The sequence below is a fragment of the Populus euphratica genome, unplaced genomic scaffold, assembly GCF_000495115.2.
Source record: "Populus euphratica unplaced genomic scaffold, PopEup_1.0 scaffold93.1, whole genome shotgun sequence".
In the NCBI taxonomy this organism is placed as follows: Eukaryota; Viridiplantae; Streptophyta; class Magnoliopsida; order Malpighiales; family Salicaceae; genus Populus; species Populus euphratica.
In genome coordinates, this window is record NW_011499873.1 from 1,310,222 (window position 1) to 1,334,088 (window position 23,867).

The following is a 23,867-nucleotide window of genomic DNA, read 5'->3' on the forward strand; positions in this document are numbered from 1 at the left end:
CATGTATTTATTTAATAACTGGGGGAAAATTTCTAGCTCCATCCTTAAACACCACCCTATTGAAAAGCTTCACCACCCTCAACCTCCACCCAAACCACGGACGAATTCATAGCCAAGTTAATTACAACACAGATTTCTAATGGTGGGAGGATATTTTAGTTGTCAAAGAATCTGCGTAATCTTGCAATTGTCATTTTTAATTATTGATTTGATGACAAGCTGAGAGTTTTCTGGGGATGCGAGGGGACTACAAAGATAAAAAGCTATTTTCTTCGAAAGGACGAGGAAGATGTTGGATTTGGGATTCTTCATATGTCTTGGATTTTTTTAAAGTTCAGAGAGGGCGTGTTGCTTGGTTAAAGGAGGAGGAATGCAAAGTATAGGCAATCGGAGCAACGAAAAGAAATATTAAAGTTGATTAAGGGGCGAGGCGACATAACCCAAAGACTGGCAGGGGAAAATAATAATAATATATATATTTAAAATATAGAGTTTCAGAAATTTTACGAAATAAAAAGGTTACAAAAGTACAAAGTTACAAGATGTTTAAGAATTAAGGTTAAGAAATATATATAAAAAATCAATTTTAAATGAAAAGGCATATGCTCCTCAAATAAAAAGAGACAACGTTATTTAACATTCATGGTTTCGGTGTTTTTTTTATTAAAAGAAAAAATAATTCTTTACTCTTGTGATTTTTATATATTTTATATAATTGATGAGAGATTTGACTTGATGATCTAAATCTTTGGAAGATTAATTTTCGAATCAAATATGATTAAACGGATAATAAAATTATGCCCTTCCTTTCCATGCACATTTGGGTCCATGAACATAGCCCCAGACTTTGCGGCCGATGTTTACAGTTGTCTGGTTTAACGCAACACCTTGCAATGGCCCTCACAACATGGTGTGCAAGGGGTCATCCTGTAGCACATCACGCTTTTTCGCACAAACAGATGAATCAATAGATTTCTTTCCATGAAAAAATTAGCCATCAATGTTAGAAATATTCTAAGTAGATTTGATGGGATAAAATCATAGCTACTTGTATGGGAAGAGAGTGATGTACCCTCAAAAACCAAGGGAGTTGCATTCTTAAAAGAGAGAAAGATTAATCAACACGCAAGTGGTCTTTCTTTACAAGGAGGGATGGCCATGATGGCCATCGCACCTTTTCAAAAAACATCAACAATAGCCCTTGCAAGGGGAGGGGGGAGTTGCAAATGCCGATCTCTCTTTACACAATTGCGTAAGTATCTTAATTTGTTAACCTTTCTTTTCTGAAAGCAGGGGAATCCAACAATCAAGCCTTGTGGGGAGGACACTGGTAGCACTTGGTGAAGAGGCCAAATGAATCGATCTGACGTATAAAGTTGAGCATGCTCGCCCATCCTCCAAATCCAAATCCCACAACAAAAACCCATACCATCACAAAAATGTTCACGCAATATAAGCCCACCCAACCTCCAAGAAATGGGGGCGGTCTCTCCACAGCATTCTGTGAAAACACAATGAATTAAGAGATTATTAATAACTTGCTTTAACTAATGATGATGAAAGGGAAATTAAGATCGCCAACCTCTCGAGCCGACGCTGAAGAGAAAGTGATCATGTGTGCTAATGATGGAATTATGTAGACAGTGAAGCTGACAAGAAGAGATCCGACAGTGGAGTTGATAGGTCCAAAGAAAGGGAAGATGATGGCGAGGAACCAAATTGGTATCACCACGGGAAGCCTAGCCAGAGCTCTCTTCAACACACTCTTCGTGTCGTGAACCCTTATGAATTTCTCCCACACAAAGTATAGTGGGGTGCAGGCAAATCCAAATGTTATGAACTGCCAAGAAATATGAAAATAAAGTGTCAAATGAAGGACATGAACATATAAGACTTCAACCAGATCCGACTCAGATTAGAAACCTGTTCCGATCAGGAATTAATCGAAGCCATGCTGGTGAAGTTATAAAAAACTTCGTAGGCACACTGGACAGAAGCGGTAATCAATTAACCTGATGAATGAGCATGAGTATGACAGCAGTATCTCTATATCCATTCTTCGGTAGCAAAGAGAGAGCATTAGAATGAGTAAGTAGCAAGTCCCCAAATGCCCAGTAAACAGCAGAAGCTGATGGTAGTGTCAAGGTTAAAACATAAAGTGTTGCTATCAAGTATATTAGCTTGAACTTCTGTGGCCTCCACATCGCATGCATAATTTTCCTACCTTAACAATCACGCAGTCTCATCAATCAAAATTTAATTTCTGGTACATCTGTGCATATACACACAGGCGTGCACGGGCAGACGTATGGAGTACTGTGCATTAATGCTTCTGTATGAAGGTGATCAAGATGGTCAACTTAAATTCCAAAATGGTGGTATGGTTATATTTTTAAGTTTATCGCTTCTTTGCAAACCAAATGGAGAGTTGTATAAAGTAATCAGAAAGTTGGTGTGCCAGCTTTTTCAGGAAAGATGTTCTCTTACTGAGAAAACTCTTTCCAGTAATTACATGTGGGTCCATATATGCATTTATACATCAATCCCATCATTATCATAAAGTATATTTGTATATGCCATTATATATATATGGAGTCATCACTCACACTGTGACAGCATGCCCACCAAAGGTATAAAGAATGTTGGTAGCCCCAGTAAAATACAGAACCATTGTGGTTGGACCTGAGTGTTTCACTTCTTCAATCTTCAATAAAATGGTGGCGGGGGAGGGAGTTAGGTTAATACCTTAAAGAAAATACTAAATTGAAAGCGGAAATTAAGGGCATATCACGCCAAAAATGGATTTTTTTAAGCTGAATAACACTGCTAATTAATCAAAGATAGAATATGCAACCAACCTGTCCATGGATTAGGGAAGCAATTGTCATATACCATGCGGTATAAGAGGTCATCATAAGGCCTAAGAATGACCAAATTCTGTAGTTGTGAAATGAGGGAACGAAGACAGTAGTTGCACAGCACGCTCCAAAGATGTAGGTCCAGGTTCTCTTGTCTAGATTATCGTTTATGTAGTAGATATTGCTGCGAAACGTTAGTGAAAAAAGAAGGATGAGTGCTGTTTGTTTATGATGAAATCATCTCAACCGAATAGGGCAGAAGAAAAAAGTTTATATCATGATGATTGATGAATATGTAAGGATACCTTGCACAGGCAATTAACTGAATGACAGAACCAAATACAAGAAAAGTGCAGTTGAAAAGGAGGCCGATATTCCTCCAGTATTTCCCTAGCAGCCCATCAAGAACTTCAAACCACTGCAAACAACACCATTAAGTTCAAAAACAAAAAAACTTAAAGAACACTTGACAAGACTAAAATAGAAACTTTATTTTTCTCTCTCTCTAGTTTCTGTATTGTTTTGGCACTATATATATTGTACATAAAAGTTCTACGACACGACTTATCAGTTAGCATAGTCCAGATATACTAATTTGAATATTCAAGTGTATAGCTAGAATATATTACCTGAATTACATGATTCCTGAAATCAACCTTTTCTCTCTCTTTTCTAGTTCTATATTCAACATAAAGAACACTAATAAGGTAAGCAGTCCAGCTTCCCATCAAGCCGTATAAAAGTTGAAACAGGATTCCGGATAACAAGCCAAGTTGTGAAAATGAGTAGGGCAATGTGAGGAGAACTTGCGCGACCTACAATTCAAAAAAAGAAGAAGAAGAAATTAAACATGTATGTGTGTGTGTGTTGATGTATTTATATTTCTTGCAAGATGGCATTGAAACCAGAAAATCCTGTAAGCATGCTTGAATATATTGCCTGATTCGAAGCACAGCTAAACCAAGCGTCATATACTGAACCACCATGCCATAAAAAATTTGAGAATTTGCTCTCAGTAGACTTGGAACTCCCCTCTTCTCTCTCCATTTCCACGTAGTTTCCAGCAATAACAGTCTCAACTTTCTCAGAAGCCATTGTTGTAGCTTACTGGTACTAATGCTGGGGAAGCAGTGGACTAATTGGAGTCTATAAATAGATAAAGGAAGTGCTTATTTTCGCTATATTTTGCTACGCTTCTCCTTTCCTTTCGTCTTTATAAAAAAATATTGCAGCAATTATTGATTCACCGAAGTGGGGACCTAAGTAGTTATTTCACCCTTTAAAATTTGATTTTCAGATGACAGTTTAATCATCTCATTTTCATTTTCATAGGGTCTAGCTTTGAATCTCATTGGTCGGTGACATAGCAATGTCCACTGCATGTGAGAAACTCATTACACTGTGCTCTCTCTTTCTTCTCCCCCCTGCTTGCTCCGGGCTTGAAAGGAGAATGGTGGACCCAGGCTCTCATGCATTACACGAGCGGGGTGGCCCACCACAGGCTTTTTCCAAGCCTAAAAGAGCCCATGTTCGTAAACAAGTGTATGGGTTGATCTCGAAGAGAAATTTTAAATGTGTGGATTTTGGAAGAGGGATTAAAGAAAAGATGGCACTCTGGATTTGTGTGTTTGGTTTCGTGGGGGAAGAGGCTAAGATGGGGTGAATTATTGCTTTGACAAGGGGGCTTGGTGCTAAACATGATTAGCACCACACGTGTGCCAACTGTCTCTGTAAAAGATTTGATTTTTTTTTTTGCCCCTTCTTATCTTTCATCATCAAGACTAAACTAATAAGAATGGATTGTTATTTTTTCCATTCTCTTACGTGTTAACGTCTATTCACTGGCCCACTTGATAAGGCATCATCTCAATCATGATCTTGAATGAATGGGGTGACAGGTCTAAATCATGGAGTTGTAAATTTATTTATTATTACTGTTGATCGGTTGAATCTATCTGAAAGTTTAGTTAAAATCACTGGCAGAAGGATCATATTTTACAAAGAGAGAGTTCATTTTTTCTTGTATGTGTTATAAAAAATCTTTAATGGCACAACAATGTCTGTTGTTTCTATAATATATTTATGCAGACCTTTAAAATAGTCAAAAATGAACAAATTAATTATCCCTTTATGGTTTTCAGAAAATATTTTACCTTAAAGCTAATCGCAAAATAACTCAACATGTCATGGCTATTTCTAAATTAATTAACATCATAATCTCAACATAACATCTTTAATTATCTACTATGAGCTTTAAATTGATATATCGTAATAATCGTGTAAGCCATGTTATGATCGTTCTTTAATAATTTTCTACAGATAAGTATATTAATAAATCTTAAAATATTTATTAATTCTTCAAAAAGAATGACAATATCCAAATATACAAACAATTATGCATGCTTATGTTAGCCACATTGCATTCGTAAAACAACGTGTTTCGATTTTTTTCAATATCCCAAGTTAATGGTAAGTTGATCATGCATAGATGTTGTGTCGAATGTCTAACAATTCTACTGCAACTAAGACAGGGAATTAGTAACTCATTTAGATGACTAATCAATATTTATCTGGTTACACGGATCCATGTTCTTAGTTTCTAATCTGCACCCCATGGGATCCACAATAATTGATTGTCATTAAAATGTTGAAAACTTAAAAGTAAGAATGGGCGGAAAGTAGCTACAATGATATGAGTTAGCATTTTAATTGATAAGTCATGGCCTAAATCTTCTTTCTTTTCTCACTGACAAAATGACTATAAAAACATTGGATTTCAAATAGACTATTGTCACCATGAAGACATATATACAATCTACCATCAGTTGCAGAACCATGGTGAATTATTCTGAGAAATTGTATACAATAGTCACGAATCTAGAACACTGATCGATATAATAATGAGGAGGAGGAGGATATTATACCACATGTAAAATATCAATATAATAAGAAGAAGGCTAAGATACCACATGTAAAGATAACTTTAATAATATGCGAAGTATATAAACACAAAGAAAAATTAATAAGATACACACTTTTTACCATGATTAATTAAATACTAAAGTAATTATCTAAAAGAATCTCGTACCAGTAATAATAAAGAATATTCTAATTTAAGTTAAATTTTTATATTATTGTGTATGGATGGAAAAAAAGTATTTATGAATATATCCAACTTAAGTCCTTATATTTTATAAATTATAAACCTAATTCATTCAATTTTTTTTTAGATCAAGGCAAGTCAAACATATCAAGTTGGGCTAAAAATTTTAAGGATATTATTGATATTTATGAGTTAAGTGCATATTACTAATTTTTTAAGATTGAGCTTAATTAGAACTAAGTTTTTAGCTCAATAAATTAGCCAAAAACTTGTTATAAGTTGTAATAAATAATTTTGTAATTGAATAAATTTATTAAAATGAAAGAATTAATAGCAACAAATTAAATTGTGAACAAAAAAAACCACAAAAACAACAAAACATAATAAGGATGGAAAAAAAAAAATCAAAAGTCTAACAGGGACATCAAGCACAAAATATAGATACAAAGAAAATTATATATCATTCAAATAATTCCCGAATTCTAAAGTCTAAATCAGGGGGAGGAATAATGTTTATTTCCAAGACCTATACTTCTCAGACACAAACATGTTCACTCCACAATACAACTTTTAAACCTGAAAATATAAGCATTTACCCATATTTTATATATTTAACACGACAAAGGTCAACCGACTTCTAACTACCAAGTTCTAACATAGAGCTAAAGTGAACTGTTAGAGGATGCAACATGATCTTAATTGAAATTCTTGCATTTATTGTGTGAGAAAGCTTTTCGAATCATGGAATGTGGGTATTATATCATATCTAGTGTTCGATTCTCTTAGTATAAACAGTGTTTTTAACATAAAACATATAATTGTGGATTCTTTTCATCATTTTTCTCATACCAGATCAAATCATGAAGAAAAAAAAAAAGAATCGCATGTTCTCTTGCTTTTGAGAAGGGTTCTCTTTATCTCTCGATAACAAACACAATTATTAATTGTAACTTCTCACAACTTTTTTCAAAAAGTTAAAGGATTGAGATGGAAGTTTTGTTAATTAATTCATTTTGCTTGCATAATCCCCAATCTCGGGGGGTGGGTGGGCTCCCAACCCTTTTCTTGTGTGGCATAACTTTCTGCCGCTAGGATGGAGAGGCGGGAGGTGGGAACCGAGCATTACTGGCGGCGAGAGCACTTGGTTGGGGTAAGGAGATAAACAGCTATGTGCTATGAAAACGGGGAGGAACTTCTTTTCTAATAATTGTTTTGTAGATTAGTAGTTTAGATTAGTTGGCTGCTGTGAAGACAGACCGAATAGAAAAACAGATGGTTTGATAGTTGCACATTCACTTAGTGACTGGTCCAGTGCCGGGAAGGAGAACCCGATGCGAGGGCTCAAGCAAACAATGACAGGTTATAATTCCGCTATATTCTATAATCAGGTAACATGTTCGGCGTGCTAGATTGATGAATTTATTCACTAAACAGATATGATATTTTTGTTTTCTTTATCCTTTCATTTTTTTTTAAAAATTCCTTAACTTTTTTAATATTAAATTAATTAAAAAATAAACTGTATACTTTATTTTTTATTGTTTTTTATAAGATTGTTATTATTTTAAATACATATCTATTTTTGGATTACTGTTTTCACATGCAATTAAAAAAATTATTTATAAAAAGATTATTAAACCTATATAGCTTATGACATGTTTTATTGGGATTGAGATTAATCAAATCTGTTACTTTTTTAATAATTTTTTAAGAAATTATTATTTTAATATTTTATTAAAAGTTAGATTATATTTTTATTCATTATAAAATTATATTTAGACTAATAAAATTAATTAATTTAATTTTTATTTGAATTAATTAAAAAATTAAGTAAAATAAAAAATTAAATTCATGAGACATTAAAATTAACTTATTAAACAATTAATAAACCAATTAAGAAACTCTTCATGTTTTTAATATTTTTTATATTTAAAAAAAAAATTATTCGGACCAGCGACGTGGATGTCTATAATTTGGCAGCATTTACTTGACCCGGAGATGTCCCTATCTTTATTAGTACGGCCTGATAAAAGCCTTCCATATCGTCATAAAGAAAAGGATCTGCATTCTGCACCCCTCCAGCCCGTTATAATAGCTCTTTACAGCCACGTGTCCATGTCGACGACTGAGGCCTAGCCCAAAGCACATGAAAACTGTTTTTTTTTTTTTAAGCCTACGAATGCAAACCCGAACTGACACATGTAGATCATCATTGTACGTATATCAATTTTCAGCGAAGGGGTGGTTAGGAAAGGAGTTTTGAGAACTTTTCGTATTGTTTAATAAAACTGGAAATTATATTTTTAAAAAAAAACTGAAAGGCGTAAAAGGATTATTACAAATGAATTGACACGGTTACAGTATATTTCATTGTAATACTGTATATATATAATACAATTACTATGACGGTTAAGGGAAGAGTTTAATGATCGAATATACAGTCATAAATAAGACTACAAGAATTAAAGTGCTATACATGAAAGTAAATCACTAATGAGCTGAGGTTATGGTGATTTCCTTATACGACCCCTCAAAATGGACGTTCCATCAGCAACGTTGATTTTGTCACGCAGCAGAGTGAAACGAGACCTAGGCAGTGGCTTTGTCAGCAAGTCAGCAAGTTGATCATCCGTGTGCACATAAGCAACACGCAGGTGACCACGATGAACAAAGTCACGAACAAAGTGGAGGTCAATAGCAATATGTTTCATTCGGGAATGCAGAACCGGATTAAGACTCAGCTGAGTGGCTCCAACATTATCACAAAGCAGTAGAGGCGGTTCACGTAACATGAGACCTAGTTCATCAAGGAGAGATTTGATCCATGCAATATCAGAAGCTGCGGTGGCAAGAGCTCTGTATTCAGCTTCTGTAGAGGAGCGAGCTATAGCTTTTTGTTTCCTAGTACGCCAGCTGATAGGATTATTACCCAGGAAGATTATATATGCTGTAGTGGACTTACGGTCATCAAGATTGCCACCCCAGTCAGCATCAGAGAATCCATGAAGTACGGGGTGGGATTGGCGACGCAGCAAGAGACCAAAATGCATGGTCTGTTTGATATAGCGCAAGAGTCATTTAACATGTTGCCAATGAGTCACCGTTGGTTTATGCATGAACTGAGCTAGACGATTGACTGCAAAACCTAAGTTTGGACGAGTGAGTGAGAGATATTGAAGAGAGCCGATGGTGCGTCTGTATTCAGTGGCATCACAGTTGGCTGAACCATCATCAATCATAAGCTTTGTAGACACAGACATAGGGGTGTGAACCATCTTGGCGCCAGCCATATTGAGCCTGATGAGAAGATCATGAATATAACGGTTTTGAGAGAGAAATAGACCTTGCGGAACCGGTATGACTTCCACGCCAAGAAAATAGTGTAGATCAGTCAGGTCCTTAAGAGAAAATATTGCACCTAAAGAGGTGACAACATGCTGCAGAAATGTAGTGTTATTGCCTGTGAGGATTAAGTCATCAACATAGACTAACACATAGAGCAGAACATCATTTTTATGAAAGATGAATAAGGAGCTGTCGGACTTGGAATTAAAGAAACCCATCTCAAGGAGGCTAGAGCGTAGAGCAGTATACCAGGCTCTAGGTGCCTGTTTGAGACCATAGATAGACTTCTGAAGACATCAAACATGATTAGGATAGGTCTGATCAATGAAACCAGCAGGTTGATGCATAAACACTTGTTCTGTTAACTGACCATAAAGGAACGCATTATTTACATCAAGCTGTTTGAGAGGCCAGTTATTTGACAGAGCAATGGAGAGAATGAGGCGAATGGTGGTCGGTTTAATGACTGGACTAAATGTCTCAGTATAATCAACACCCGGTCGTTGATTAAATCCCTTGGCCACAAGGCGAGCTTTGAACCGTTCCACTATACCATCCAGATTGCGTTTAATTCTAAACACCCATTTGCAGCCAATTAAGTTGGAAGTTGATGGTCGAGGAACCAGACGCCAAGTACCATAAGAGACTAAGGCAGTAAATTCATCTGCCATGGCTTTACGCCACCTAGGATCTTTGAGAGCTTGAGAGACGCAGGTGGGTTCCAATGGTAATGCAAGTGGATGCTTTGTAGTAACCGAGAGTTGCTTAGGACAAAAAATATTGTTTTGAGCCCTAGTAACCATGGAGTGAGTACAGGTGGGAAGCACAGGTTCAACAGGTAAAGGAGATGCAAAAGAAGGAGAAGTCATACCTGGTGTAGGAGACAGAGTCACGGGGGCAGTAGCTTCAGGCCCGGTAGATGTGAGGGTAGAATTATCCAATGGAACCATGTAGACAGGAGGAACAGGAGCAGGAGAAGAAGGAGCAGGACACGGGGAGGCAACATGCTGAGGAGTAGAGAATGATGCTTTTGTAAAAGGAAAAATGCTTTCATCAAACGTAACATGACGCGAGAGATAAATTTTACCTGTTTTAAGATGCAGACATTGGAATGCATGTTGGGTGTTGGAATACCCAAGAAAGATACAAGGATAGGATTTGGATTGAAACTTATTTGTGTGATATGGAACAAGCCAGGGATAACATTGACATCCAAATGTGCGCAGCTTATGATAGTCAGGAATTCTTCCAAATAAAATTTCAAAAGGACTCTTACGTGAGTGTAATATAGTGGGAAGATGATTAATAAGATAAACCGCCGTAGCCAAGGCATATGTCCAATAAGTGGAAGGGGCTGAAGCATGATGTAAAAGGGCCATACCAGTATCGACAATATGTCGATGGCGACGTTCAACAGTGCCGTTTTGCTGGGGGGTATGCGGTGCAGTGGTAAAATGACTAATACCACAAGCAGCCAAAATAGATCTGAGTTTGATAAATTCACCACCATTATCGGAATAAAAGTTCTTAATTTTACTAGAGAACTGATTTTCAATCATGGTTGCAAATTGAATAAATAAAGGAGATACATTCGACTTGTTATGCATAGGATAGAACCAACAATACTTTGTAAAATGATCAACGAAAAGTACATAATAACGATAGCCGTCAATGGAAGGAACCGGTGATGGACCCCAAACATCAGCATATAAATATTCAAGTGGAGCATGACTGGTAAGGGACGTGACACTAAATGGCAATTTGTGCGATTTATTGCAATGACATGAAACACAAGATAATGAAGAGGACTGAGATGAAGACACTGGTAAATTATAACTGCGAAGAATAGAAGACAAAGGTTTGGAACTGGGATGTCCCAGCCTGTGATGCCAATGATCAAGGGAAGCACGTGTGCCAGCTAGAGTGACAACATGAGCTTGAGACGAAGGAGGACATAGTTCCACAGGATAGACACCATCTTCACATTTGCCTTGCATGAGCACTGCTCCCGTTATCGGATCCTTCACGCGATAAAAGAAAGGGTGAAATTCAACAACAACATTATTATCATGAGTGAATTTATGAACTGATATTAAGTTTTTGTGAAGGAGGGGCACATGCAAAGCGTCTTTTAAACAAAAAGAACGGGAAGGAGAGGGGATAGTAGTGTAACCAATATTAGCAATATGCAAACCTTTACCATCACCAAGAACCACCTCATCTTGACCATCATACTCAGAGTGAATAGAGAGATTAGCCAAATCAGACGTGATATTATGCGAAGCGGCAGAGTCAAGAAGCCATTTGCCTTTCGCTGAAGTAGAAGAGGTGTAATTTGCAGAAGGTGAAGATTGCAATTTAACACAGTTCTTGGCAGTGTGACCAGGATGATCACATATTTGGCAGACAACAGACGGCCTCTTGGTAGAACTTGTATTGTAACGATTAAAACGATTTTTATTGTGTTTGAACCGAGGATTTGATGACCTTCTTTGAGAGGAGTTAGCTGTGACAACTAGATTTGAGGAAGGTTGTCCATCCATACGTTTGAGATAATGTTCATGTCCAATTAATAGATCATGCAATTCTGCAAAGGATAAGGCAGTTTCTCTCGTGCGTATGGGAGCCACCATATCTCTAAATTCACAGCCAAGACCATTAAGCACATATAATGTCAAATCATCATCTGAAACAGGTGCATCAATCAACGAGAGTTCATCTGCAATCAGCTTGACCGCATGAAGAAACTCAGACACCGTGCGAGATCCCCTTTGAATAAGGGTGAGATCTTCTTTTAACTGCATAATCCTAGCCCGAGATTTGCTGGCAAACAAGCGAGCGAGATGTTGCCAGGCATCACGGCTTGTAGTGGTCATAGCAATGAGGGACATAACTGCTTCAGATACAGAAGCAAAAATGGCATTCAACAACAGCTGGTCCTGCCTGTTCCAGTGTGTATGGAGTGCCACAGTAGAGGTAGAAGAGTTTGCATCAGGTGTAGGAGGGCATTGCAGAGTGCCATCCAAATATTTCATTAGATTATATCCAATGAGAATAGTGAGAAAAGTTGCACGCCAGGAAGGATAATTTGAGGGTGTGAGTTTGTAAGGTAATTGACTTGAAGTATTGATGGTAACAAGGGGAAGCAAAGACGCAGAGTCTGAGAGAGGAATAGGGTTGCCATTGGTTGACATGATGAACGTTTCTAATCTCGTGGGAGAAGAGAGCTCTGATACCATAAAAGGATTATTACAAATGAATTGACACGGTTACAATATATTTCATTGTAATACTGTATATATATAATACAATTACTATGACTGTTAAGGGAAGAGTTTAATGATCGAATATACAGTCATAAATAAGACTACAAGAATTAAAGTGCTATACATGAAAGTAAATCACTAATGAGCTGAGGTTATGGTGATTTCCTTATAAGGCGTAGATTTTTTTTTTCCAGGAATCCACAGTATTTTTTTTTAATTTGGTAGTTTATTTTTTTCTCTACGAATTAATCATTTTATGGCCACACTAGTACTCAACTTCCTTTGATTTGTCAAGAGATGATCAAATTGAAAGATTGAATATCAAAGTTAAAAATGCCAAGAAAATGTGTGGGAATTTTAAAGCCGTGAAAGATTTATTTTGGTTATCTTGCTTTTCAAGTGATAACTTTGTAGCCTCTCTAGATTTTTTAATATTCAATTTTAATAAAAAAATTTATTTTCTTCTTAATATATGGATTAATATATGAGAGAGAGTTGTTGAATTCTAGTAGTAAAAATAAAATATGACTGACAAGGATTTTAACTATTAAAATAATTAATTTTGATATCAATATATTTTATTAAATGAGAGGAGTTCCACTTGGATATTCTATCACCTTAAAATAATATAAGGTAATAAATCTAATCTCAAAACAATTATAGGTTTCAGGTTTATTTTTTATTTTTGGATTTTTTTGGTTATTAAAAGGTATAAACAAATTCATTTACTTTTCTATAATGTTTATTTTTTGTCTTTTCATGTCAAAAAATGGTTGAAGAATAAATTATTTAGTGTAAAACACCTCTATCATAATTTTATGGCAACCTTTCATGTGTTGAAATCCTAGCACAACAAGTAATGTGTCGCCTGTTTTTTTTTTATAAAAAAAACAAGGTCATAAAAACATATTGTTTGTTCTTTTAAAAAATAAAAATTTATTAAAACCCAGATAGATGAGTCTAAGCTATAGACTTATATGCTTATGCTATTTTATTATGGCTTAAGAGCACTAGCCCATCCAATTGCCCCCATGACCAATATTTGGTTTATTCTAAATTGGTTTTTATAAGTTGTTGTATTTTATTTTTATTAAGTTATCGCAGTCTTGAATAAATATTTTGTTATTTTTTATTTTATAAACATTTATTTTTGTTATTATTTTTTATCATTCAAGTTGATTTTAAACTCATCAAGTTAATCAAATTGCATTAGTTTAACCTCATAAGGTTTAATTTTTTTCTACTATAAAATAGGCTAGCAGCTTTTTTTTTTCAATTAAAAAAATTAATTTGGCTTGCAATAAAAAACAAAACAAAAAATGATAGAAATTGAAGTGCTAATACTTTAATACTATTAAAAAAACTAAAACCCACCAGTATTTTATTATAGAATTAGACTTATTGTATTATGGATTGTTACAGTATAATGATGTATTTTCTTTTTATTAAAAAAATTAAATATTCTTTTTATAAGGTAAAATGATATTTTTTAAGGAATTCCTTTAATATTATAAAATTAATCAGGATATAATTATTTACCAACTTTTTACATGTAGTTAAATGATATAAATACCATTAAAATGCAAACAACAAGGTAAAGGATTAGAGGAGCTTCTACATCTTCTTTTTTTCAAATAGTAAAATTATTTCATTATCTTTCAAATAAAAAAATTAAAAAGGTGAACAAGGTTGATCTCGATTATTTTTTAATTTTAATATTATGTTATGGGTAATAAGTTACTGGAGTGAACCAGGTTAACTTAATTTTTTTTTAAATTAATTTTTATATATCCTTTTATATTAGTTTATCAGGATTTTAATTTTATAATTTTTTTGTTTTTCATTCTACGAGATATCCTGATCATATATTCCACGGGTTCTTTAAGTGAATTTAAGCGAATTCGGATTATCATTATTTAGTTTTTTTTAATGTTAAAAAAAATTGACTCGTAACATAACGTATTGCTGGAAAAATAGCAAGTATAAATTATAAAGACAAATGAATACTTGAGTGCAAAAAAGTGGAGACGGATTACAGTTTGATTAATCATCACAAGGTGGCCGGCTCTGCTGATCCACTGTGGCTTCTTTTTTTATTCGGGTTCCAAATCCACCGGTCCCATTGATGCATGAAATTGAAAAGCAAAGCAGAGAAAAAGGAATGAACGGAACCTGAACAAACTTGCATGAAAGGATTAGGAAAAGAATCATACAGCTTTGCCCTGCAGCATCCCTAGAATGGACTCGTGTTTTGATTTTACTATCCCTTCCTCCACACGTATTCTTCGCCACTCTGCTTTATATGCCGGTTACATTTTAAATCTTCCTCCTCTATAGAGAGCACACCAAGCAAAATAAGAAAGATGGCAAGTCTCCGTGTGCATTTGCCGCTACTGCTGATTCTACTCCTGATTTCATCAGGTAAATGCTTTCTAAATCTTTATCAGTTTTTTGTTCTTCTTTATTTTTGTAATTAATTAGTTAATTCTGTTAATTTATTCAGCAATGTCGTCATGACATACTACAGTACTACACGTCTTTGGTTTGGGGAGCTTGTTGCTACACTATATATTGACGACCAAGATGCTTATTTTTTAAATCTAATTAGGATTAAAAATATTTATATTTCATTTGTTTTTTTTATTATTTTTACATAAAAATGATAAATATTTTGGTTAAAGCAATTTGTAACTTTAATGAAAAGGGTTGTCACGGAATGGCGTCAAAGTCTAGCTTTAATTAAAAACTAAGATCTTTTAACTTGTAACTTATTGACTGTGACTACTTATGTATCTTATTTTATAAAAAAATATTAGTTTATGCTAAAAATATTTTTGAATTTAACTTATTTTTATCATAAGTTGTTTAAAAATAAATAAAATTTTAAAGTATGATTTAAATTTGAAAGCCATTTTTCATAAATTATACAATAAAGAAAATTAGATAACTAGCAGCTGGCATTAAATTAAACATTTTGGATCTCGTCAATAATAATTTTTTTCCCATTTTTATCTCAATTTTCGTGACCCGCAGGGCCAAAAATGATGGAGTGTGCGAGGATTTTTACCATAGTTAATTATTGCCAAGAAACGGTATGGCCGGCTGTCACCCCAGGTGACAACTTCAACGGTGGTGGATTTGAGTTAAAATCAGGACAATCAATTGTTTTCACTGCTCCGGTTGGCTGGAGTGGCCGGATATGGGGCAGAACAGGCTGCAAATTCGATAAAAATGGAAGTGGTTCATGCAAGACGGGGCCCTGTGGCACATCCCTGAAATGCAAGGCCTCCGGTGAGACCCCGGCCTCCCTTGCTGAATTTACCCTAACAACACTCGACTTTTACGATGTCAGCCTTGTCGACGGTTTTAATTTGCCAATAGCCGTTACACCAGTAAATGGTAAAGGAAACTGCAGCGTTGCTGGTTGTGATGCAGATCTGAGGGATACTTGTCCTTCCGAGCTCGCTGTTAAGTCCAACGGAAAGGTTATCGCTTGTCGAAGCGCTTGTGATGTGTTCAACACGGATGAATATTGTTGCAGGGGAGTTTATGGAAACCCTGTGGTTTGTCAACCTACATATTATTCAAAGAAGTTCAAAGAAGCATGCCCTACTGCTTATAGCTATGCATATGATGATCCTACCAGTATTTTTACGTGCTCAGGGACTGATTATATTGTTTCCTTTTGCTCGTCCAGGTCAGTAAACAGGAAGAACATCTACAGATACTAAGATTTTCAATCTCTACTGTATATAATGATTCATAAACACAGATTAACAGTACTGTTGTCTTGATTTCAGGAAGCAAGCAGTTTGCACCTACCATGACAACAGGCTTGTTTGCAGTGGATCAGAAGGCCTGGAATCATTGATTACCAGATGGTGGGCTCTCGTGTTCGCAGTGCCACTGTTTATTACTTTCTGATAAATAGTTTTCAAGTAAGAAAACACATTTTTATATTTTTTGAAATTTAAAGGAAGTCTCATTTTAATTCCGTGAGCTTTACCTTGTACAACTTGATTTGTTCATTCTAAAAAAAAACAGAATGTCATTTGTTTATTTTTTATAGAATATACCATCCTATCCATTCGCACCTCTTGCAGCGCGGCCAAATAATTTAACCATGTCATAATTATATATTAGATTATAAGTTATAAGAAACTTTAAAACATCTGGTAAAATCAGAAACATAAACACAACTTAGTGTATAATAGATCAAATATGGAAATACGGTAATGGATATCTATCTTTTAATATTTTAATTTAATATTTAGTTATAGCTATTTTTTAATGTTTATTAATACAAATAATTCTTGATATCAAATAATTACAGCTTCTTATAAACTTGTAACCACAATTAATAGTAGGTTTTATGAATATAAATTTATTTTTGGAACATTATCAAATAATTAAATTGACGTGGTTGCTCCAAACATGGAATTAACCACGTAACGAAACACTCACTTAGCATGGAAGATATATGGTGAGTAGTCTGTTATTAAAAAAAAAAAAAAAAAGCCCTGGCTTGGGCTATAGAGCCCAGGCGCGTGGACTTCCCAACCGCATCGGAGTGCATTTGCTGGCTTGTCTAGGCTGTTGTATTTTTTATCTCTGAAAAAACTACTGTTTAGATAATTAATTACAGTGATTTTGAAAAAACAACAAGTTAATCCATGTTATTTAAATGATATTTAAGTTTTTATTGTAATATTTTTAATTATAATATTTTTTTTTAATGATTTCATATAAACTAACGTGCACGAGTTTTTTAAAACGGTGGTATAAATATTCAACAAGAACATGTATTTTTATCATTATCGGTTTCTATATTACGTACCATCTCCATTTTTTTTTATGTAGCTGCATGAGAATAATTAAAATATTATTATTTTTCCTTAAAGTTACTTTACAAATCATGATAAGTTTTTATTTAAATAACCGTCATTTTTATAAAAAAATATTTTCTCTCGAAATTAAGAATAAAACAACATAAAAAAAAGTAAAGCTTTGGCCAAATAATATTTTTTCTTGCTTAATTTAATTCATCTGAGTTTTGATAGATATTTATTTTAATTGCTGTAAGTTTTTATTAATAAAAAATCCACATCTCTATCAAAATAAAAACAAAAAACAAAAATGAATTTCAACTGGAGAAACACATTTTTTCTCAAAATTTAGATCCTTATGAATATTTATTTTAATTATCTCCAAGATAGTAAAAAAATTGTTTATATTAAAATTTAAATAGATGAGTTTTAACAATCAAAATTAACCTTCATGCATGTGTGTCGATTTTTCACTTCTCACAGTGATGATTAATTTCTTTATTTTGTCTGTAATTGGTGTTAATAAATTTTTGATAATTAAAAATATTAATTTTAAAATAAATTATGGGCTCTTTATTATGATATTATCAATTAATTTATAAAAAAAATTATAAATATAATTTGCATGTTTTTTTTTAAAAACAATTGTTGATGAACATTTAATAAGACCTTATTTTCTATGCTATAATTTTCTGAAATTAATTGTTCTATCGTTCCTTTTATATTGTTCCATTAGAATTATCATGTTGTGACTTTTTTTATGTTTTGAATGGAAATTATTTTCATATAATGTCCACTATTTCTTTAAAATAGCACCTTTTTATATTAAAAAAAACATGAAAATTTTTTTTACCTTTTATCCTACGTTGAAATTTGAATTATTATGAATGTTTATTTTATCTGTATATGCTTTCATTAAAAAATTTATCCTACAAATAAAAAATGCATGATTTTATTGAAACAATAATAAATGAAAAAAATAAAAACCTAAATAGATGATACTTTTCCATGATTTAGATTGCTATAGTTATTTAAAATATAAATTTTTATTATATAATTAAATAAAAATAGATTTTGAAAATCTCCTCACCGCACGAATAATGGTTTACCTCTAGTTTAACTTCGGTTGCATGATACCTTACACTCCCAGTGGTTGGTCAAGTGTGGTCCATCCATCTATGTCTGTGGTTAATAATTTGAGAAATTTACCGGAAATGTGTTGAGATTATTTTTTAATTTTTTTAATTTTAAAATATATTAAAATAATATTATTTATTATTTTTCATATCAACAAATAAAAACAATCCAAACATTAAAAATAATAATTTAAAACTAAAAATATTAGAATTATAATGTCAATTTTATGAGATCAGGTTTTCTGATGGAGCCATGTGGTAAAAGTAAATAAGAGAGAAATTAAAAATATTTCAAAACCAAAATTTATGTTTTTTTTGGGAAAAGAAAATCATGAAAATATCAAAATTCAAGAAGAGAGCAGTGAAGAGATGAAGTTGAATAAAGTTTAATTACTTTTGAAGTATTCTTGTGTTTTTTAAATTTTAGGTTTTATTTAAACATAATAATTTTTATTACGGCTCCTTTTCTTTTTATTGTTTTATTCAATTTTGATTCTCAGTTTTTTTATAGATTAATCTGAACCGTCCATGTGATATACATTAATTTCTTGAAATAAACATCATTAATGATTGGGGGAGCATGCATGACCATCAATAATAATAATAATAATAATGAAAGGTCTTAACCATCTAGGTGGTGGCCAAGTGGTAAGAGCTTAGGATCAAGGGGTTTGTTCCCTCTGTAGTCTCAGGTTCGAATCCTTGGTTGCTCATATGATGGCCACTGGAGGCTTACATGGTCGTTAACTTCAGGGCCCGTGGGATTAGTCGTGGTGCGCGCAAGCTGGCCCGGACACCCACATTAATCAAAAATAATAAAAATAAAAAAATAATGAAAGGTCTTAAGTGATCAAAATTAAAACGAGGGGTCAATATAACTAATTTTCAAAACTTGAGACACCTTGGAATTATTTTACCCTCTTATTTGAGTGGGGCAGCAATTGCTCCAAATCGAAGTTTTAAAAAAACAATATCTATATTATTCTATTTTGACGGGTTGAGTTAATTCAACTTAAACAATATAAATATTATAAATAAGTTGTTTTTTAACATCTTTTATAAAAAAATATTTTTCATCAACCATTATGATTCTTTTTTTCACTATTCAAGGAAAAAAAAACACATTCAAGTATTATTTGTTTTCTTTTGTTTCCATTTCTCTAGCTAAGATTAAAAATCTTCCTTCAATTATTAAACCCGAAAAAATGAACAGCGGGGAAAGTCACAAGCTACTCAGATGTTAGTTTTTTTATATAAAAAATATTTTTAAAAATATTTTATTTTTTTATTAATTTTAAATTAATATATTTTTAGTGTTTTTAAGTTATTTTAATATTTTGATGTAAAAAATATTTTTTTTAAAAAAAAATTACTAATATATATTTTAACACAAAATATTATTTAAAAATTAAACATAACTATATTTTTATTAATTTTTTAATAATGTATAACACATTAATTTTATCTCATATAAAAAAAAAAATATATGTTTTTTATGTGATTCCATAAAAAAAGTCAACCACCCCTCTATCCCCAGAACCCTCTATAAATCTCAACTCCCTCCAGTATTTTTCTTATAATTAAACCCTCGATTTCCCTAGAAATAAGTGAATTCCCTTTAACTAAAGAAAATTCACAATTAACTATTAAGCTCTGTTTTTTAAACCCTAATCGAAATTCCCAATCAACGTACCTGAGCCGGAAGAGCACTGGACCGTAGACAAAATGGGCCGTACTTAAACCCAGCCCACTAAATATAAACCGAGGCAGAAGTCAAGTACGGCCCATCCTTCTTAGATTTCTCAGTGCTGCGTTAAGGTTACGCAAGACGCGTCCAGCATAAGCAGTGCGTATATATAACGCGGTAAGATCTGTCCCAGGTCCGTTTCCAAAATCTCAACAGAGAAGAAAAATGGCGAGTGGCGGTGCTGCTGCAGGTGGTGGTGGAAAGGTGTCGTTCAAAGTGACGCTCACCTCCGATCCAAAGCTCCCTTTCAAAGTGTACGTTAATTCCCTTCAATTTCTTTTTTTCCTTTCCTTTCATGTTAATTGTGGTTTATCTCTTTTAATTCAATCTGTTAATTTTTGAAATTTCAGATTTAGCGTACCGGAAGCAGCCCCTTTCACGGCCGTTCTCAAATTCGCTGCCGAGGAATTCAAAGTTCCTCCCCAAACCAGCGCTATCATTACCAACGGTAATTCTCTCCCTTTGTGTTTGTTAGTCTTATTGTCTCAGCCCCTTTCCCGGCCGTTCTCAAATTCGCTGCCGAGGAATTCAAAGTTCCTCCCCAAACCAGCGCTATCATTACCAACGGTAATTCTCTCCCTTTGTGTTTGTTAGTCTTATTGTCTAGAACAATTTATAATTTAGCATTCGCTTATTATTTATTATCAATAAATACATGCCTCCGATAAATTAAGAAAAAAACATCGCCTCATAACTTTCTTTTCTTTTTTGTTACATATAATGAGAAAGTGCTTATGTAAATATGAGAGCAGTAAAATATTGAGGTCCTTTAAAATAATTTGATGAGATCTTATACGATAGTGTTGAGACCAAAAGCTCCTAATCGTGTTCGAGCGTAGAATACTTGTAACTGATTTTAACCTTATGCAAACATAAGGTTATGAATTGTGGCATCTAATGGAGCATGTTCTATTAGCTGAGATGCCTGAACCCATGTTACATCATTGATCACATGCAGTTTCAGTTTCGCTAACCACCAATTTGACATTTCAAAATTATCACGCTGTGAACTGTTGTTTAACTTTTGATCGTTTCTACCACGAGCTGTTTGCGTCTTGTATTTGAAAAGTGATCTGTTGTTTTTTTAAAGTAAGAGGTTTTTTTGTGACTCAAAAACTCATCGCCCTTGCAGTACTTTCAACTTTTCTGTGAATTTTGTACCTGAAAGCATCTCTTCTTTTAGAATTGAAAGAAACTTGAATTTGGCACAACATGTTCTGAAAAAGCTCATGAAAAATAGACATGAGAACAGAGAATGGAGGGTTTCAGTCGGTTTAAAATATTCTGGTTCAACCATGTTCCTTTTATTGAGAAAAGCTGCTAAATTCTATGTGACTGTGGGATAACTAAATATCTAGTGGTTTTTCCTTTACAAAAGTGGAAGGCTGCTGTCTTGATGCTTTTGCACTCAACTGAGATGGTTGAACCAGCATCTCATCATGGATTACATTTGGTATTTTTTTGAATACCAATTTGAGGTGGGAAAATGATCTCATGTGAACTATTTGTTCAGTCCCTGCTAAACTGTTTTTTTGCAATGCAGTCCCTTGAAAGATTGAGCCTTGTTTCCAAGGTTTAAAAGTCAAAACTTTTTTGCATTGTTTGTAGACCCAAAGGATTATTGGATGCCCCTGCAGCAGTTCTGCTGGAATTCTATTTTGTTCTGTGCTTGTCTTGTACTTTGATCTGGTGGCGTGTAAGAAAAACTATGATTCAATTTCTGCTTCTCCTTTTTATTAAATTTCTGCCTCTCCTTTTTCCATACATAAAACCAGAACTTTTTTATTGGGATGGTATTGGATGATTTTCAACAACTGATTTAGACTCAAGCATGCACTTGAGATTTCTGTTAAAAAACTCTCCTGCTTTATAGTTGCCTTGTCCCTTGGATTCGAGATTTCCATGAAAAAATTGGTTGTTTTGATGATTGTGTCATCTCATTTTGTTTGGCACGTTTACCCTCTCTCGCTCTGAAATTTACAGTTGGTAAACGGTTAGCATGAGTTTTCTGCATCTTGTATTTGAAAAGTGATCTGTTGTTTTTTTAAAGTAAAAGGTTTCTTTGTGACTTGAAAACCCATTGCCCCTGCAGTACTTTCAACTTTTCTGTGAATTCTGTACCTGAAAGCATCTCTTCCTTTAGAGTTGAAATAAACTTGAATTTAGGACAACATGTTCTGAAAAAGCTCATGAAAAATAGACGAGCCAACATAGAATGGAGGGTTTCAGCCGGTTTAAAATATTCTGGTTCAGCCCCGTTCTTTTTATTGAGAAAAGCTGCTAAATTCTATGTGACTGTGGGATAACTAAACATCTAGTGGTTTTTCCTTTTCAAAAGTGGAAAGCTGCTCTCTTGATGCTTTTGCACTCAACTGAGATGGTTGAACCAGTGTATCATCATTCGATTACATTTGGTATTTTTTGAATACCAAGTTGAGGTGGGAAAATGACCTCATGTGAACTATTTGTTCAGTCCCTGCTAAACTGTTTTTTTCGCAATGCAGTCCCTTGAAAGATTGAGCCTTGTTTCCAAGGTTGAAAAGTCAACATTTTTGCATTGTTTGTAGACCCAGAGGATTATTGGATGCCCTGCAGCAGTTCTGCTGGAATTCTATTTTTGTCTGTGCTTGTCTTGGACTTTGATTTGGTGGTGTGTGAGAAAAATTATCATTCAATTTCTGCATCTCCTTTTTATTCAATTTCTGCCTCTTTTTTCCATACATAAAACCAGAATTGTTTTATTGGGATGGTATTGGATGGTTTTCAACAACTGATTTAGACGCATGCAAGCACTTGAGATTTCTGTAAAAAAACTCTCCTGCTTTATAGTTGCCTTGTCCCTGGGATTCGAGATTTCCTTGAAAAAATTGATTGTTTTGACGATTGCGTCATCTCATTTTGTTTGGCATGTTTACCCTCTCTCGCTTTGAAATTTAGAGTTGGTAAACGGGTAGCATGAGTTTTCTGCGTCTTGTATTTGAAAAGTGATCTGTTGTTTCTCTAAAGTAAGAGGTTTTTTTGTGACTGTCACAAAAAACCCATCACCGGTGCAGTACTTTCAACTTTTCTGTGAATTTTGTACCTGAAAGCATCTCTTCTTTTAGAGTTGAAAGAAACTTGAATTCGGGACAACATGTTCTGAAAAAGCTCATGAAAAATATACAAGCCAACATAGAATGGAGGGTTTCAGTCGGTTTAAAATATTCTGGTTCAACCCAGTTTCTTTTATTGAGAAAAGCTTTTAAATTCTATGTGACTGTGGGATAACTAAACATCCAGTGGTTTTTCCTTTTCAAAAGTAGAAGGCTGCTCTCTTGATGCTTTTGCACTCAACTGAGATGTCGATTACATTTGGTAACTGAACAAATAGTTCACATGAGATCATTTTCCCACCTCAAATTGGTATTCAAAAAATACCAAATGTAATCGAAGGTGGGAAAATGATCTCATGTGAACTATTTGTTCAGTCCCTGCTAAACTGTTTTTTTCGCAATGCAGTACCTTGAAAGATTGAGCCTTGTTTCCAAGGTTGAAAAGTCAAAACATTTTTGCATTGTTTGTAGACCCAGAGGATTATTGGATGCCC

The 23,867-nt window shown here is 33.9% G+C and overlaps 3 protein-coding genes and 1 long non-coding RNA gene across 7 annotated transcripts in view; 3 read left to right on the top strand and 1 right to left on the bottom strand.

The window, feature by feature from the left end:
- Window positions 1-1,023: 1,023 nt before the first annotated feature.
- LOC105127842 (auxin transporter-like protein 3) lies at window positions 1,024-4,060 on the bottom strand. The gene is made up of 8 exons (XM_011029290.1): window positions 3,798-4,060; window positions 3,488-3,673; window positions 3,164-3,276; window positions 2,859-3,042; window positions 2,607-2,704; window positions 2,013-2,220; window positions 1,583-1,840; window positions 1,024-1,501 (listed from the first exon to the last, which is right to left on the bottom strand). Exons 1-8 carry the CDS (start codon window positions 3,951-3,953, stop codon window positions 1,307-1,309), a joined length of 1,398 nt encoding a protein of 465 aa, XP_011027592.1. The 5' UTR covers window positions 3,954-4,060; the 3' UTR covers window positions 1,024-1,306.
- Window positions 4,061-14,863: 10,803 nt separating this feature from the next.
- On the top strand, window positions 14,864-16,566 carry LOC105127843 (thaumatin-like protein). Its single transcript, XM_011029291.1, has 3 exons — window positions 14,864-14,993; window positions 15,606-16,269; window positions 16,373-16,566. The coding sequence occupies exons 1-3, from the start codon at window positions 14,936-14,938 to the stop codon at window positions 16,494-16,496; spliced, it is 846 nt and encodes a 281-aa protein (XP_011027593.1). The 5' UTR covers window positions 14,864-14,935; the 3' UTR covers window positions 16,497-16,566.
- Window positions 16,567-20,359: 3,793 nt separating this feature from the next.
- The window catches only part of LOC105127846 (ubiquitin-fold modifier 1-like), a 10,327-nt gene continuing 6,819 nt past the window's right edge, over window positions 20,360-23,867 (top strand). Inside the window, exons 1-3 of one of the 4 annotated variants that reach the window (XM_011029295.1) lie at window positions 20,360-20,535; window positions 20,632-20,673; window positions 20,793-20,848. In XM_011029295.1, coding sequence (XP_011027597.1) covers window positions 20,447-20,535; window positions 20,632-20,673; window positions 20,793-20,848 — 187 coding nt within the window. In that variant the 5' untranslated portion in view covers window positions 20,360-20,446. Of the gene's footprint in view, window positions 20,536-20,631; window positions 20,730-20,792; window positions 20,849-23,867 lie in introns of all 4 variants that reach the window. The other 3 variants (XM_011029293.1, XM_011029294.1, XM_011029292.1) reach the window with 3 other exon arrangements.
- Window positions 23,356-23,867, top strand: part of LOC105127844 (uncharacterized) — a 1,349-nt gene continuing 837 nt past the window's right edge. Inside the window, exon 1 of the long non-coding RNA XR_842709.1 lies at window positions 23,356-23,414. This is a non-coding gene — a long non-coding RNA (uncharacterized LOC105127844). The remainder of the gene's footprint in view (window positions 23,415-23,867) is intronic.